The 16,003-nt window shown below is 42.5% G+C and overlaps 2 protein-coding genes across 2 annotated transcripts in view; both read left to right on the plus strand.

Moving 5' to 3' along the window:
• Nucleotides 1-1,114: 1,114 nt before the first annotated feature.
• rtf2 (replication termination factor 2) overlaps nt 1,115-16,003 on the plus strand; it is a 30,553-nt gene continuing 15,664 nt past the window's right edge. Inside the window, exons 1-5 of the mRNA XM_056436415.1 lie at nt 1,115-1,250; nt 1,742-1,836; nt 2,019-2,112; nt 8,690-8,829; nt 9,133-9,211. Of these exons, the coding sequence (XP_056292390.1) occupies nt 1,182-1,250; nt 1,742-1,836; nt 2,019-2,112; nt 8,690-8,829; nt 9,133-9,211 (477 nt within the window). The 5' untranslated portion in view covers nt 1,115-1,181. The remainder of the gene's footprint in view (nt 1,251-1,741; nt 1,837-2,018; nt 2,113-8,689; nt 8,830-9,132; nt 9,212-16,003) is intronic.
• LOC130207733 (uncharacterized) lies at nt 13,758-15,716 on the plus strand. The gene has a single exon (XM_056436417.1). It carries the CDS (start codon nt 14,032-14,034, stop codon nt 14,722-14,724), a length of 693 nt encoding a protein of 230 aa, XP_056292392.1. The 5' UTR covers nt 13,758-14,031; the 3' UTR covers nt 14,725-15,716.

Raw genomic sequence — 16,003 nt, forward strand, 5'->3', positions numbered from 1 at the left:
TTCGCAGAACAAGGATAAAGGACCATTGTTCTAGTCTCCTTTTGTCCAGTGGCCATTGTGCATTGTGTGTTCCTGAGGTGTTGGCTTGCACTATCAGCCTGGGGCTCTCCACTCTCTCAACAGATAGTTTGCTAACAGAGCTTTTACTCCATTGCCTCTAATGAAAATCCATACTAAACATTTAGCTCTGTGTGAGAAAGGGGGGAAATTCAATAAGACACATAACACAATTTATAGATTACAGGAAGAACCAATCGAACCAACAGGCAAAATGGAGAAATGTTTTTATGTTTATATTTGTTAATTTTGCTACATTTTGGCAGCCACAGTAGCAGCTGTGTGGTGAGTGGAAGAACATTGAAATCTATTTTCTCAGCCAAAATGACGTCCAATGCTGTGTTTTTATTCAGTTTTCTATTCCACACAGATAATCAGTCATGCCGCCAGAGATGTCTCCACTGAGGTATTCCCCAAACTAATGGTCGCTCTTGGACAACGCCATCGATAGTAAACTAATCTGCAGCCTACAAGGCACAGGAAGCAGATCTAATTAGCACTCATTGAACTATCTTCCAAGGAAACTTTCATCTTTAGACCACTCTGACAACAGGCCTGAAAGCCAGACTAATGTCACTTACTAGTCCTGGGTTTAATAGCTGGATGGGCAGTAAACAGGTTAAGTAATCTGGGTGAAATTGTTTTTTAAATATATTTAAATGTTTTAATAGTATAGAACAACTAAGACAATCACTGGAGAAAAGGATGACTTGAAGCATTACCAAAGGTTCTTATGTGTAATCAGTCATCAATCAATTACTTAGTAAGTAGGCTATTATGCAAATATGTCCTCATCCTTCTGTTAATTCATTTCTTTATTTCTTTATTTAAATTCGCATTCCTCCGGCAGCTCCCATTTGAGCTGCTTGCTGAACAGAAACTAATAAACAGAAATGTAGGCTGATGCTTCCACACTGTGGCTGAAGCTACAAAATACACCTGAGGAGTTCATTCAGCCGCTAGAGGGCGACGTCATATTAGCCGCACATCCCGCGAGCGTTGCAGATCTCTCGTTGTTTGTTTACAACCCGATCACTTCCTGTCTGTCCGTAGCTTCTGTACATAGTAAGCTAACCGAAGTTATTTGGGTTATTCAAACTAAACTCTGGAAGTTAGTCTCCAAGATGGGATGTGATGGCGGAACGATTCCTAAAAGACACGAGTTGGTGAAAGGCCCCAAAAAAGTGGTGATGGTGTGTTATTTATTCTTCCTTTTGAAATTCACAACGGATAGCAATGTTTTCTTTAGCTGCCAGTAGTTAGCTTAGGTGGCTAACAGTAACGTAGGCCTTTTTATTATATTATGGGTATTTGCATCGATAATTAAGACGAGATTATGAATTGATAGATTCAGTTGTTTTAGGTATGTTATTTACTTAAATTATATATTAGCCAGCTTTGCCGCGTTAACTCACACTGAGGTTGGCTAAAATTTGTTTTTTAAACAGGAGTTACACTACTAATGTCTATACGTTTATTTGTATATATATTCATATTTGTATATATAAAATATATGTATATATATGTATATATATATATGTGTGTGTGTATATATACACACACACGTATATATATATACATATATTTTATATATATATTGTCACAGGCTAAAGAGGAAGACAGTTGACTACTATAAACGCTGTATTTGTATGTCGTGCTCTTACATGTATGTTTGTGTCTCCAGATTGATAAACATGCCGAGTCGGCTGCCAAATGGAAACACTGTGCCTTGAGCCAGGAAATACTCAGACGCCCCATCATTGCTTGTGATCTGGGAAGGTGAGAGTTGGCCTTTTTTCTTTGTTTGTTCGTCTTCAAGCATGTGTGATGACAAACACAACAACCCAGATTGGGTTTGTGTCACAAACTAATGACGTGACCAGGGTTGCCCATTTATCTACCCATGTCTGCGTTTTACTAGCACACTGTGTCCTGAAAGTGTGGTCCATGTTCTGTTTCAGGCTGTTCAACAAAGATGCTGTTATTGAATATCTTCTGGATAAGACTGCAGAGAGACCCAATACTGACACTGTAACTCACATCCGTGGGATCAAGGTATGTTGTTGCAGACGTTTTCTACTCTCAAAGTCAAAGCTATGCTGTACAATGTTTTTCCAACATTATGTGTGGGGGTGTGTGTTTCGTTGGTGTTGACACTTTAATGAAACAAAAGGATATTTTTGACTGAATACCTCTCTCGATATTGTAGGTAGGGATGCACCGATCTGATCGGCGCCGATCCATATCGGCCGATATTCCCATTATCGGTTTTGATCGGCATTCTCAAAACGGCCGATCAAAACGGCCGATCAGATGACGTAACATCTGCGAGAACTATCAGACGTTTCAATCGCCGCGCACCGCAACGGAGACGATGCGCCCGGCGAGGGCCGCAGAGTGAGAGGTCCACGAGGGGATCCTCACGCACCGAGCGGCGTCCCCGTCCCCCGAGTTGAATCTCTGGGTCAACTCAGCCGACTCTTACATATCTGATCCCCTATAGACTGATGTTGACGGTAAACGCATTCGATCAGGAGCGCGCGAGGGTTTTGATAGTTAGCGGAAGGATTTAAGTGACAACATCCGGTTTTGCAAAGTTAGCGGAAAGAACCACGTGAAACAACATCCGTTTATCAAAATATGATGTCGACAAATCATACACTAGCATATACAAGTAAACAATGAACTGATTTTGTATCTTTATAGATCGTTTCTGAGATTTAGCTTAAATTATGCTCACATTAAAACATTTTTACTGCACCAAGGAAGAATTTATAAAAATAGGTCAGACTTTTGTATGTTAAAAAAAGTCCTGTAAATAGGTTTCCCCAAGAGTTCCAGGAAATGAATAATGCAGATGTGTTCCATACATATCTGAAATCCCCTACAATAGCAATCAAACAATTTTAATGTATCAATTAGGACATTTTTCAAAGTAAAAGTCCTAAATGTTTAAAGAAATCGGTAATTTCTTTAATGTTTGAGGTGCTTTATATATGTATTTCCTCATAGTCCTAGGCAATAATGCTACACAATAAATAGAATGCTTCAATCGACACCGTGATCGGTATTATCGGATCGGCAGATACTGATTTCAGTGATCGGTGATCGGCACCAAAAACCTGATCGGTGCATCTCTAATTGTAGGACATCGGTGCTTTCACCATATATTTTCTAAGAACTGAGAAATAATTAAATTCACTTAAATTCAGTTTATTTTGTATAGCCCAATATCACAAATTACAAATGTTCCTCAGAGGGCTTTACAATCTGAACACAAACGACACCCCTGTCCCAGGACCTCACATCGGATCAGGAAAAATTCCCCAAAAATAGAAAAAAAACTTAAATAAGCCCCTTTCACAGGACTGTCTAATTCAATTCAATTCAATTCAGTTTATTTGTATAGCCCAATTTCACAAATTACAAATTTGTCTCGGAGTGCTTTACAATCTGTACACATAGACATCCCTGCCCCAAAACCTCACATCGGACCAGGAAAAACTCCCAAATAACCCTTCAGGGGAAAAAAAAGGGAAGAAACCTGGAGGAGAGCAACAGAGGAGGATCCCTCTCCAGGATGGACAGATGCAATAGATGTAATGTGTACAGAAGGACAGATTTAGAGTTAAAATACATTCAATGAATATGACAGAGTGTATGAATAGTTCATAGTAGGCATATTCCACGATGGAGACCTCCACGATCCATCAGGCAGATGGCGGTGGGGAGGAGGAGTGGGCGGAGTCTCAACAGTGGGGGGAGTCTCAACAGGACAGTGGCGTAGTCAGGAGCAGGAATTCCACGACCCAAACGATCCATCAGGCAGATAGATCTATGCCGTCTCATAGGGTCCGATGACCCCATGAGACGTGAAGTCAAAAGGACTCCGGGAGAAAGCAGAGTTAGTAACGTGTGATTGAGAGATGAAAATTCATCCTTAAGGAGAGAAAAAGAGGAGATAGGTACTCAGTGCATCCTAAACGCCCCCGCAGCTATAAGCCTATAGCAGCATATCAAGGGCTGGACCAGGGCAAACCTGATTCAGCCCTAACTATAAGCTCTGTCAAAGAGGAAGGTCTTAAGTCTACTCTAAACGAGGTGACTGTGTCTGCCTCCCGGACTGAAATTGGAAGCTGGTTCCATAAAAGAGGAGCTTGATAACCAAAGGCTCTGGCTCCCATTCTACTTTTTAAGACTCTAGGAACTACAAGTAGTCCCGCATTTAGTGAGCGAGCTCTCTAGTGGGGCAATATGGTACTACAAGCTCCTTAAGATATGATGGAGCATCACCAATCAAGGCTTTGTAGGTTAAGAGAAGAATTTTAAAAGTGATTCTTGATTTTACTGGGAGCCAGTGCAGAGCAGCTAGTGCAGGAGTGATGTGATCTCTTTCTTAGTTTTAGTGAGAACACGAGCTGCAGCATTCTGGATCAATTGAGGGACCTAAGAGATTTATTAGAGCAGCCTGATAATAAGGAGTTGCAGTAATCCAGTCTCAAGTAACGAACGTGAACCAATTTTTCTGCATCTTTTGAGACAAGATGTGCCTGATTTTGAAATATTACGTAGATGAAAGAATGCAGTCCTTGAGATTTGCTTTACGTGGGAGTTAAAGGACAAGTCCCGATCAAAGATAACGCCAAGATTCTTTACAGTGGTGTTGGATGCTAGAGCAATGCCATCTACAGAATCCACATCACCAGATAATTGATCTCTGAGGTGCTCAGGGCCGATTAAAATTACTTCGGTTTTGTCTGAGTTTAACATCAAGAAGTTGCAGGTCATCCATGTTTTTATGTCTTTAAGACATGCTTGAATTTTACAGAGTTGGTTGCTCTCCTCTGGTTTTATCGATAAATATAGTTGAGTATCATCTGCATAACAATGAAAGTTTATGGAGTGTTTCCTGATAATATTGCCCAAAGGAAGCATGTATAAGGTAAATAAAATTGGTCCAAGCACAGAACCTTGTGGAACTCCGTGATTAACGTTGGTGGTTATCGAGGCGCCATCGCTTACAAATACAAATTGAGATCGATCTGATAAATAGGATTTAAACCAAATTAGTGCCGTGCCTGAAATGCCAATCGACTGCTCCAGTCTCTGTAACAGGATGTCATGGTCAATGGTGTCGAATGCAGCACTAAGGTCTAACAAGACCAGCACAGAGAGGAGTCCTTTATCTGCTGCCATTAAGAGGTCATTTGTAATTTTCACCAGTGCCGTCTCGGTGCTGTGGTGTTTTCTAAATCCTGATTGAAATTTCTCAAATAAACTATTATGATGTAGAAAGTCGCACAACTGATTTGCCACCACTTTCTCAAGGATCTTGGAGAGGAAGGGGAGGTTAGAGATCGGTCTGTAGTTAGCCAACACCTCTGGATCCAGAGTGGGCTTCTTCAGGAGAGGTTTAATAACAGCCACCTTGAAGGAGTGTGGTACGTGGCCTGTTAGCAGAGACACATTGATAATATCTAATAGAGAGCCGCCAATTAAAGGCAAAACGTCTTTAAGCAGCCTCGTCGGGATGGGGTCCAAGAGACAGGTAGATGTGTTAGAAGTAGAAACCGTTGAAGATAATTGGTCACGGTTGATGGGAGAAAAGCCTCCAAATATACACCAGGGCATACAGCGGTTTCCAAGGCCATTCCACTTGAGGACAGATTGGCACTGGTTATGGGCAAGAGAATATTAATCTTGTCCCTAATAGTTAAAATCTTTTCATTAAAGAAGTTCATAAAGTCATTACCACTAAGGTTTATAGGAATGCTCGGCCCACAGAGCTGTGACTCTCTGTCAGCCTGGCTACAGTGCTGAAGAGAAACCTGGGGTTGTTTTTATTTTTCTATTACTGATGAGTAATAGGCTGCTCTGGCATTACGGAGGGCCTTCTTATATGTTTTAAGACTATCTCGCCAAACTAAGCGGGATTCTTCGAGATTAGTTGAACGCCATATGCGTTCAAGCTTTCGTGACGTTTGCTTTAGTTTGCGGGTCTGAGGGTCATACCAGGGAGCAAACCTCCTCTTCCTCACTGTCTTCTTCTTCAGAGGGGCTATCGAGTCCAGTGTCATTCTCAAAGAGCCTGTGGCACTATCGACAAGATGATCAATCTGGGACGGACTAAAGTTAGACCAGGAGTCCTCTGTTATATTGAGACGTGGTATCGAATCAAATACAGAAGGAATCGCTTCTTTAAATTTAGCTACAGCACTGTCAGTTAGACATCTGGTGTAGAAACTTTTGACTAACGGAGTACACTCCGGTAGTATAAATTCAAAAGTTATGAGGTTGTGGTCTGACAGAAGAGGATTCTGTGGGAAGACCTTCAAATGCTCAATGTCAACGCCATAAGTAAGAACAAGATCAAGCGTGTGGCCAAAGCTGTGAGTGGGTTTCTGTACTCTCTGACAGAAGCCAATCGAGTCCAACAAGGAGATGAATGCAGCACTAAGGCAATCATTATCAACATCCACATGGATATTAAAATCTCCTACAATAATAACTTTATCAGTTTTAAGAACCAAACTTGATATAAATTCTGAGAATTCAGATAAAACTCTGAATATGGACCTGGTGGCCGGTACAGAATCACAAATAGAATTGGCTGTAGTGTTTTCCAGGTTGGATGTGAAAGACTAAGAACAAGGCTTTCAAATGAGGTGTAGTGTAATTTTGGTTGAGGATTAATTAATAGGCTCGATTCAAAGATGGCTGCTACTCCACCTCCTCGACCGGTGCCTCGAGGAATGTGAGTATTAATATGACTTGGAGGAGTCGATTCATTCAGGCAGACATATTCTTCATGGCTCAGCCAGGTTTCAGTTAGGCAACATAAATCAATGTGATTATCTGATATTAAATCATTTAGTAACACAGCTTTAGATGACAGAGATCTAATATTTAGGAGACCACATTTAATAGACCTATTTTGTTGCACTGCTGAAATAATGGTGTTAACTTGTATAAGGTTATTGTGTACGACTCCTCTTCTGCTTACTTTTGATTTATTTAATTGAAGTGGCCGTGGGACAGACACAGTCTCTACTCTAATTAACTGTCTCTCCGTTCAATGGTTCCGGATCTCCTTCGATGTTTGAGATCTGTTTGGTCGAGGAAACACGCCTGGCTTTGCTCACTGACGTCCCTCCTGACGTCTGCCCCGCTTCCACTCACAACTGCACTCGACCGTCTATCAGTTGCGTCAGTTAATGGCGGCTTTCCTCTAATGGACCGAGGCTCTTGGTAAGGTGCCAGGATAGGTACTAATAGCTCGGATTTAAGCTCTTAGGGTCTGTTTAGTGGACTAGGAACTACAATATTCGATCAGAACTATATTATTGTTATGCACACAATAGTACTTGGCTTTTTACAGTCGTGAATAGTATACATTTCACTACTTTCCCATGATAAACACTCAGCACCACTTGCTTTAAATGCAGATTAGATATTTATTGCAGGAATATTTGCAGGGGCATAGCAACAGTTTAATTGTTTACTACATTTGATTACATTACAGATTGACCATAACATTCATTTCCTACTAAGCCGAGACTAGGTGGAAAAGTCCTTTTGTTGGTAGTTGCGGGGGAGGAATGGGGGACTGACTCGACCGGTCTTGGCGGGACACCCGACTCCTCCTGCCAACAATAGAAGTACCGTCTGTGATCCTCAAGACTCGGTACAAAGTCACAGAAAACAATCCTTCCAAACGTTATGATTTCGGCAAGGGGGGGGTGGGGGATATGAGAACCTCCGTCAGCCAATTCCTGCCCACAATCGGTATCCTCTGAGCCATGAGCAGAGACCGAGTCCTGCAATGTTTGTGCTGGGCGATGCCCTCAGCTATGTCCTCAGCCAGGGGTAGCAAACTCATTTGCACCCCGGCGTCAGCATCATGGTTGCCTTGAAAGGGCCGGTTGTAACACTAGAAATGTAACAACTCCCAAACACATTGTTAAATAACTGTCTTTGCATTGGATTCATTATTTATTCAAGTGTAAAAATATTGTGCAAGCATTTATATAAATGTAAACATATATGTGAGCAACTTTCTCTCTTATTATAACATTAATCCATTTAATGTAGGGTTAAGAAACCCACGTGACTATCGAAGATCAAACGCACGTTTTTACATTAACTTTGTTCAAAGCTTTTTTGTCACAGTTGAGAAGGACGTAACACAAGCACAGGATTTTTTTGTTAACATTTTCTTCTCTTTTTATTGTGCAGTTGTGCCATTCCCTCCTCCATCTCATCTTCACACTCAGTTAGTTGCTCAATGATATCATTCTTTATTACAGTTTAACTCGCCCACACTTTGACTCCAGCGGGATAAACTCTTTATTGGAAAACGAGGAACTGATTATTCCACTGGTGCTTCCTGAGCCGATCAGATGAGGAACAATTTAACAGTTTCCGCCAGTTCAAACATTGCATATGAGCTTTTGGTTATTGAATCACAATACCCAAAAGCAAAATCTACTTTTTTTTTTTATTATATAAGCTATGTGCTCTTTTGCCTGATCTTTTTAGTCCAGTCTTTATGCTCTTTATTGCTCAGTCCTATGCATTTGGATTCATTTCATATTTAAAATATGTTGCATGTTTATCCATCCACTCCTTACAGGATATAAAGGAACTGAACTTGACTGATAACCCTGAGTGGAAAGGAGAGAGAAGAAATACCAAAGGAGACGTATATGAAGATATCCAGTGCGGCATTTTCATTTGCCCCGTTGTTGGGTTGGAGATGAATGGAAAGCACAGGTAACCCAACAATTAAACGATCCAACACCTAAGAATAATTAAAAAGACTGGTGCTCTACTGCTCCATGTATATTGCACCTGGTTTAATCAAAAATATTCTAGTTTTGTGTTGATCACATTGTGCTATAAATGTCAATTCATTTTGGTAATACAGGATACGGCTGTTTTCATCACCAGAATTAACATTCAATCAAAGGTTTAGATCAAACAATGTTAGAAGAATGCACCGCACATACTTGTACTGACAAATGACTTTGTGCAGGAAATGTCACATATTACATCCTCCGATGTTTCCATTTCCAGGTTCTGTTACCTGCGGACCTGTGGCTGTGTCTTTTCTGACAGGGCGCTGAAGGAGGTCAAGACAGAAATCTGCCACAAGGTGAGCAATATTTCATCTTTTTTTGCCCGAAGTCTGTCTATTCAAACTTTTTTCAGCGACTCAATGGTCTGCAAACTGTTCATTTTATTTCTTTGACTCTTCTAATAGATTTGTAATCTTTCCTTCCACTAAACCTCTCCCTCGGTGACCTCGTTGTTTGGTAGTGATTCTGCCTCTGCAGTTCTCTCCCTGCTCATGCTTGGTAAATAAGCAGCATTGTTATCGATGTAGAGAAAAACATTTGCAGTCTGACATTGACGTGGTTCCAGATGGACAATCTGTTGCTTCGATAAATTAGAATGTGTGTTCAAAATTGGAAGTGTATAATTTAAAGCTCCCATGGGAGGTTTGGAAATCTCCAAACCCTGCACACGGGTGGAATAAATTGTCGGCTATCATGTGTAACATGAAAAAACACAGACGACTAGAAATGCGAAATGACAAAAAATTCAAGAAGAGAGAAAACGTATACCATAAACCAGTGGTCGCCAACCCGTCGATCGCGATCGACCGGTCGATCTCGGAGACGTTCCCTGTCGATCTCCAAAATAAAATGAAAATAAATTCAGAAATCGTTTTACACTACATTTTGTGCCCGTTTGCAGTGCACCATCCGGGTACTTTCAGTCCACTGAATTCTGCTGGTTTTGTCAGTGTGGCGCACTTCAAGCACTGAAAGTCAGTGCTCGAAGTGCTCAAGTGTGCGGTAGTAGACACAGCCATTGTTCCTTGTTTTCGAACATTTTCTGAGGTGTCTTCTGAAATGTTTTCTTTCTGACTGGAAGATTGAGGTCAGAAAAGATCTCCGCCTGATTCATGAACGCCTGAAAACGGGTTCGCTTACACAGCCGTCAGCTGTGCGCCCCGAAAGAGGGGAACGTACCACTACAGGTGAGGCGCAGGGGAAATGGAGAAACACCTATATTCAGACACGTGCACAGATAGAGCCCTAGTGGTGCTCAAGCACCAGCCCCTTTGCCCTGGATGAGAAAAGTGCCCTTTTTGCTGGAGACACATTTTTTTTATTCATCCGTATTTAAGAATAAACGTTACTCTCTCTGTCATCAAGTCCCCCCAAATGTGTTTTAATCTCCGACGGGGCATTTATTTGAGTTCTTGTGAGAATTTCGCCTAGACCCGCCCCGCGGCCCCTCCCTCCACTTCCTCCTCAGCGCAGTGCTCCTCGCGCCACCGAACGGCTGCACCTCCTTCTCCTCTGACCCGCAGCATCAGACACACAGGTCCTGACGGTGTTTGTCCCCTGGCGTTGTTTTGTGATAAATCAACCACAACATTACGCTGCTGAAAACATGACGTCACTACTGGTCCGACGTTTCCTAAAAAAATAAACAAACAACTCCGTGATTTCAAAGCCTCGTCCAGCTGTTTACTGACGTTAGTTATGTTTAGAAAATAGAGAGAGGGAGAGAGAGAATTCAAGAGAAAAGAGAGAGAGAAGAGAGAGAAAAGAGAGAGAGGAGAGGGAGAAAGAGAATTCTTATTTCGTTCTATTTAACAGGGGCTCGTCTAGGATTTGCGTGGCCAGACTGAAAACAAATCATAAGGCCTCTCTTGTTCAGAGGGCCGGGCCAAATGTGGAGGCGGCCCGTATCCGGCCCGCAGGCCTGAGTTTGAGGACCACTGCTCTTGGCTGTTGATGTCTATCAATATCGCTCATTTTGAAAATGACGAAAGAGGGCAATACGGATCCGTATCTGACCAGCGAGGAGGGCAATACGTGGCTGGCATGACGACCCATTAGCCAATCAGAACGCTTGAACTGTTGTTGCTATATAATAATTCATCTTTATTCATAAAGAAAATGTAAGCGAGCTGTCTGATGCTGCCCAGAGGAAACGCAGGTTGAGGACAGCATCATCAGTGTATTGATGCTTATGCTTCAACTCTGGCAGAATTTTTTTTTGGCATTGGGTGCCCTTTTTTTGGTTTGAGCACCTGCCCCCCAAAATGTCTGTGCACATGCCTGCCTATATTGATAACTTCACATATTACACAAGCTCAAAGTACACCGACATAAAACTAAGTCATCAATAAATACATGTTGAAATGCCTGTACCTTCGTGTACATGTTTACGTTACGCCCGCGCATGCGCGACAGCCGAGATTCTTGGCGACTTGCCAGGTCTTCCGTGAGTTGGGCTTTTCTGCTGTTGTCCTTCAAAACAAAAGCTCAACATTGAGCTTTTTTTTCTTGTCTGATAGAGCAATCTGGTTTACTTGAAAGTGATTGCAATTGCATTCATTCTATTATTTGAAAAGGGACAGATGCAGGAGTCACAAATGGTGATTCTCATATTTATTATTATGAAAATGATTTAAATCTGAGGACGTCTGTAGAGCTGATGTGAATGTATTCACCAACGGTCTGAGTTCAGAACCAGTCCCAGATGAGAAAACATTCATGAATACCAATTTTGCCCCGAAAAACTCGTCAGTGGAGTTGAGAAAATCACCAAATCAAAGACCAGGAGCTGGATTACTGACAGACAGCTCACAGAAGGCCTCAGACTGTCTGTCTGTGCTTATGAACTAGCTACAAGCTCACAGACAGAGTTCAGTCACTCCCATCACACTGACTGGAGTCACATGGCTTGATGGCCTTGTGATGAGAGCTGAACTTACATGAGTTGCACTGACTGATCATGTTGTCAGTGTCATGCTGTAATTGGATTGGATTCAATTTATTGTCATTGCTAGAGTCCAGGTACAGAGGCAACGAAATGTAAATAAATACAACATTTATATTGGTAGTTCATCCAGCTGCTCATTGCAAATGTGTTTTTTCTTGTTCATATTGTGTGCGGTTAACAAAAATCTTACTTGTTATGTTACACTTAAATTCTGTGTTCCTGGTCACATCAATTTGAACGCTGGACCCAAATGACAATTAGGCCAAATAAAAAGTCATAAGTCCAGTCTGGACCGTCGTTTTCTCTCAACGCCTCAATAGGGAGATCTTGCCGGTCATGAAGGCAGAGGTCAGGGATCTTGGCCTCAAAAAGGTTGGTGACCACTGCCATAAACAGTCTGACCACTGACTAAAATGTCTCCTTGTTTGCCACGGACTGATGGTGTGATTGGCCTCTCATTTTGGAATCTCACATTTTTCTATCTTGAAAATATCTTACATGTTTATGATACTAATAGATGCATAGATAATCTTATCAGCAGCATTAACATAAATAATAGTAGTACAATTTCTAAACTTATCTGGCCCTGAAAGACAGTTACTGTAAGTAGCTTAAGCCGCTGGTGTCTGCACACACACTGTCCCCTTTGTAGGTAGCCTCCTCCAGTTTGACCACATTCTGATGTGTGATTGTCTTTAGCAAACGTTTGGTTGTCGAACTAAAATGGGAGGAGTCTCTGTACGAATGTCTATATTAAGCTCCTTTTTGATTTTCTTAACAATCATTCACCCGATTGACTTCACACTAAGGGGATGTATTGATGAAGACCCGAGGAGGGGGGTGTTGAGTGCGATCTCTTGAGCTCGAAAGGACGTATTTATATTTGTGCGTTATGTACATACTGTGTAGTGTATTACGAGTGGACGCCTATTGACTGTCACACTTCTGGACGGGACACTGGATACAGCTTGCTCTCCGTTCCGCTACCATAATTGATTAATTTGTTTGTCATTTTCATTATTAGAAAGTTAAACTATTTTCCAGAAATCCTTTCGGACATATATTATTATTATTATTATTTTTTTTTTTTCATCCAAGTCTAGGCATCTTTGGGGTTTACTTTTCATCTTTTTCAGCCGTTCCTGATAACAACTGAAATAGAGCCACATGGAAATAAAATGCATGCCTACGAACAATTTGGGAACTCGACCTATGAAAAGCTACGGTTGTAATTGCTCATGCACAGGCCTTCATGTGGTAGCAGACAGCAGATCCTGTCCAGTCGCGGTTGTTGTTTCTGTGAAGGTAAAAGCATCTCGGCCCCGATTAGCTGTTGTTACTTTGCCACAAATAGGGCCTGAAACCACTCGAAAAGCTACAGTGCCTCTTGTGGGAAACTGACTCTCTCTGCAGAGATGTTTGCTTACATAGACTTATTAGGCAGCACACAGTTTCTTGTATTTATAGCCAATGACTCGTAGGCAGACTTTGCCTTTTTCTTGTTTAATCTCACATTTGGCTCGTGGACAGTCATTTATGGGAGAATGTAGTTATTAGTTGGGCCTTAAGTAAAAACACACACAAAAATTATAAATTAGAAACCCACCATGATCATGTTTAGTTGATCCAATTAACACATTGTCACATTTTCTGGACCAGTGTTGTTATCTCCACAGTAACAACCTTCTTGACCCTCACCAGTCTGGATTTAAGGCCGGCCACTCAACAGAGACTGCCCTCCTTGCTGTCTCTGAGCAGCTTCACACTGCTAGAGCAGCCTCTCTCTCCTCTGTCCTTATCCTTCTCGACCTTTCTGCAGCATTTGACACCGTGAACCACCAGATCCTTATCTGTTCTCTTCAGGAACTGGGGATCTCAGGCACTGCACTCGCGCTTTTCTCTTCCTACCTTAACGACCACACTTACCGGGTAACTTGGAGAGGATCTGTGTCTGATCCTTGACCTCTCACTACTGGGGTTCCTCAAGGCTCCGTCCTGGGTCCCCTGCTCTTCTCTCTGTACACAAATTCTCTCGGCTCTGTCATTCGTTCGCATGGCTTCTCCTACCATAGCTATGCCGATGACACCCAACTGATCTTCTCATTTCCACCGGCCGAAACACGGGTGGCGGCGCGAATCTCTGCCTCTCTGACCGACATCTCTCAGTGGATGTCTGCTCACCACCTGAAGATCAACCCTGACAAGACTGAGCTACTATTCCTTCCAGGGAAAGGCTCCCCCACCCATGACCTGACTACCACCTTCAACAGCTCTGTATTGGCCCCTACCCTGACTGCCAGGAACCTCGGGGTGACACTAGACAGTCAACTCTCCCTGACGGCCAACATCGCTGCGACGACGCGTTCCTGTAGGTACATGCTGCACATCAGGAGAATACGGCCTCTTCTTACTCAGAAGGCGGCACAGGTTCTGGTCCAGGCTCTGGTCATTTCACGCCTTGACTACTGCAACTCCCTCCTGGCTGGTCTACCTGCTAAGGCCATCCGACCTCTGCAGCTCATCCAGAATGCAGCAGCTCGACTGGTCTTCAGTCTCCCGAAATTCACCCACACCACTCCGCTCCTTCGATCTCTCCACTGGTTACCGGTGGCTGCCCGCATCCGCTTCAAAACACTGGTTCTGGCGTACCGTGCTCTAAACGGATCGGGCCCCGTCTACATCCGGGATGTGGTCACACCTCACACCCCGGCACGTTCGCTCCGCTCGGCAACAGCCAACCGACTCCTGCATTTCGAGCTCATCACTCTACATCCAGACTGTTTGCTGTCCTGGCTCCTCAGTGGTGGAATGAGCTCCCCACTGACATCAGGACAGCAGAAAGTCTCTACATCTTCCGCCTGAGACTGAAAACACATCTTTTTCGACTATCTGGATTAAAACACAGAGTTGCATTTCAGTGGCACTGGGATGGCACTTATTGTGGTGCTTTTGTGGTTTGACTGAGTTGAGGAAGTGCTGCTTCCTGTGTTCTTGTTGTTCTTGGTTTGTACTCTAGGTTGAATGCACTTATTGTAAGTCGCTTTGGATAAAAGTGTCTGCTAAATGACATGTAATGTAATGAAAAGTGATATTCACTGCAGGTTTCCCTTTCATATAGAGGGCCACGTTTGCATCTGTCCTGATACTCTGTAACATTACATAACACCACTGGACCGGTTCAGAGCCGATATAGGATGGACTATGGGCATTGAGACCTGACCTCGGGACCTTAGTATGCCTACACTTTGCAGTCCCCATTGTTTTAGCGGTCTGATGACACCCTACGGCTGTGTGTGTTATCTTAATTATGTGTGATCAAGGTTTAAAGTTCACCTAAACTGATCAAAGCCTGCAACTCTTTATAGGTGCAATTCACCTTTTTAAAACTAATATCAAATATTGAATAACCACTGTTCTCACTCACCTTAGCTCACCTCACTTCTGAAGCGATGACTTAGTACTTCTCTTTAAGTGCTCTAGATTAAAAGCCTTGAGGCTGCCTGCCGAAGGCAAGAACCACAGTTGCATTGACTTTCTTGATATTAGCATCAGGAAAACATTTCAGTGTCCCGAGCCCGAGCTGTAAGCTGTCTTGTGTGCTCATTAGAAAATGTCCGTTGTCTAACACGCTAAACGCAGATGGTGACCAGGAAACCTGCTGAGTGTGATGAGCATGCTGGCATGCCAACGTTAACATTTAGTTTAAAGCACATCCTCACAGAGTGTCTTTCATAGCTGTGGACGCTCAGGACTCATGGTCTAAAAAGCCAACTCCACATGTCCAACTCCACTTTTGAATGGTAAATGGCACCTGCACCTGGGTCGTTGCTATTTAATTGGCAAATTCTTAAAAATGGAGAAGTCGGTGGTTTTCTGGAGTGAAAATATATATTTCTTGAAAGGCCAACGAACATGGGTAGAAGCAGAATTCTGAAATAAATTTGAAAAATCAGGAATTTCTGCGCAGTTCTACTCAACCACCACTGGAATCTATTTTAACAATAGTATGATACGAATGATACTGGTATATTTTTATTATTTCAACATTATGATGAAGCTTTCAACTGTTTGGTGAACCCCTAGAATTGTCTTTATATGAATACGTTTCATACTGTTTACACGTGAGTCGTGCACTTTGTTT

Source organism: Pseudoliparis swirei, chromosome 18 (assembly GCF_029220125.1).
Source record: "Pseudoliparis swirei isolate HS2019 ecotype Mariana Trench chromosome 18, NWPU_hadal_v1, whole genome shotgun sequence".
NCBI lineage: Eukaryota > Metazoa > Chordata > Actinopteri > Perciformes > Liparidae > Pseudoliparis > Pseudoliparis swirei.